The 2,133-nt window shown below is 39.8% G+C and overlaps 1 protein-coding gene across 1 annotated transcript in view; it reads left to right on the plus strand.

The window, feature by feature from the left end:
• LOC101855947 (linear gramicidin synthase subunit D) overlaps window positions 1-2,133 on the plus strand; it is a gene marked incomplete in the record, with an annotated part of 47,714 nt that overhangs the window by 21,470 nt on the left and 24,111 nt on the right. Inside the window, 2 exon segments of the mRNA XM_035969738.1 lie at window positions 717-827; window positions 1,816-1,916. Of these exon segments, the coding sequence (XP_035825631.1) occupies window positions 717-827; window positions 1,816-1,916 (212 nt within the window).

Raw genomic sequence — 2,133 nt, forward strand, 5'->3', positions numbered from 1 at the left:
CTTTCTTTCTCTTTTTGTCGCTTACTGTCCTCCTTCCTCTCTTTCTCCCCTCCCCCCATAACCCCATGATCTTGAAAACCGACGCGCACGTGCCTCAGTGCGATATTTATCTGGGTCGGAGTGTGAGTAGAGGAAGATACTGGGAGGCGTGGGAAAACACCCTGAGCATTCTTGGGTCTGCGTCGTTAAATTCGCTGATGCAAAAAAATAAAAGCTAGGAAAAAAAAAAGCAAACCGAAAAATCCTTCAGCCGCTGCCGGTCACAGTTTAAGAAGTAAATGCCACGTTTCATTTGGTTTGGGCTGTGGGCTCGTCTGTTTATATTCCGTCTTCCTTGTTTCTTTGTTTGTCGCAGAGCGAGTGTACCCCTTCCAGTCCGGGTTGGGCCCCGATAGGCAGGGCCGAAGCCCGCTTACTAAATGATCTAAATCGTATTGATGGAGTCGTAAAACGCAGAGAGAGAGAGAGAGAGAGAGAGAGAGAAATATTGTATACTATATTGTTGTTATTATGATTATTATGATTTTCATGATTATTATAATTATGATGATGATGATGATGATGATGATGACGATGATGATGAGGATGAAGATGATGATGATAATGATGATGATGATGATGATGATGATTATTAGTATTATTAAAATAATTATTATGATTAGCCCTGACTGTACATAAAAAATGCTTAGATCAACATGTGAACGTTTACCCACCAGGAGTTCTTGATGTCCCGCAAGTTTTCCCCCGTGGGCCGCATCATCAAAGGCGTGGGGATCACCATACTGGACAAGGACGGCAAAGTCCAGCCTGTCGGGAGATCAGGAGAGGTGACCAGCATAGCTCAGAACATCGTTTTTTTCTTATCTTTCTTTGTATTGATTTTTTTTTTTTTTACTTTGTTCTTTTTTAAACCATGCGTTTTTTACAACCCCTATCGACACAATTAATGTTGTTAGATTATTTAGGAGGTGGTCTTCCGACCCTGCCTGTCTGGACAAACCCGTGATAAGATGGTTACATCCCAATAGAAAGACCGAATTACACGGTAAAAATGTTTTTCTCACCTGGGAATCGAACTTGGGTGTCCTGAGTGCGATAGTTAACCGTTATACCACTAATGCCGGTACAGAATAGTTATATAAAAAAAAACCCACCCAGTATACAAATTTAGCTCGCACTAAATGAAATCGCTGGACCGCTGAAATCTTTTCGTTTTGTACGAGTTTTACTTTGTACGTTTTTGTAATACAAAGAATTACGTTATTCATATACATGTATTATGTATAAGAAAACAAATCTGTACCAGAAACGTTGTGCGTTATGTGCATGTTTGTTGTTTGAACTCAACTCGATTGTAACCCTATCATAATATGAATTTTTAATCAGTCTGCCGAACAACCGATGAATAATAAAAGAAATTAGTAAGCAAAATCAGCTGAGTTTGTTGGATGACAGTCAAAAGCACCACTAGCGATACATCTTTAATGTAAATGATTATTATACAGAATCTGCACACTCTAGCAGCGGATCTGTGTGTGATTGGAGGGTGCCACTGGTCCTACTACTTTATGCACCCTCTGTTGTCTTCGTCTGTCTGTCTTACTTTTTTCCAGCCCCAAATGACCATTATTTTTGTCCATGTGCTTTTCCTTACTCGAACAAAACATTACTTTTTCCCATAATATCCATTATTGTGTTGATGTTCTTCTCTTTACTCAAACGAACAAACAAACAAACAAACACACAAACAAATAAACACAACAGTGGATCTAATTATTGAATCTGTTTTTCCCGTCCTGTGTGGTCAATTGTCAGATTTACGTCAGTGGGCCCACACTGGCTCGAGGATACATCAACAGGCCGGAAGTCCAGAAACAGCGTTTCATTACCATGGATACAGGACAGGGGGAACAAACGTGAGTGGCTCTGTCTCCTTTCCTCTATCCATCCCACTTGTTTGTTCGTTTGGTTGTTTGTTGTTGATTTATTGTTGTCTTTGCTTTTTTTCGGGGGATGGGGGGGGGGCAGTTTGTTTCTTCGTTTCTTTGTTTTGTTTTTGTTTGAGTTTATTTTTGTTTTTGAATTACTGGACTTATTTTTGTTACTCTTCTCAAGAACTTATTCAGAGAGAGA

Source organism: Aplysia californica, unplaced genomic scaffold, assembly GCF_000002075.1.
Source record: "Aplysia californica isolate F4 #8 unplaced genomic scaffold, AplCal3.0 scaffold00176, whole genome shotgun sequence".
NCBI lineage: Eukaryota > Metazoa > Mollusca > Gastropoda > Aplysiida > Aplysiidae > Aplysia > Aplysia californica.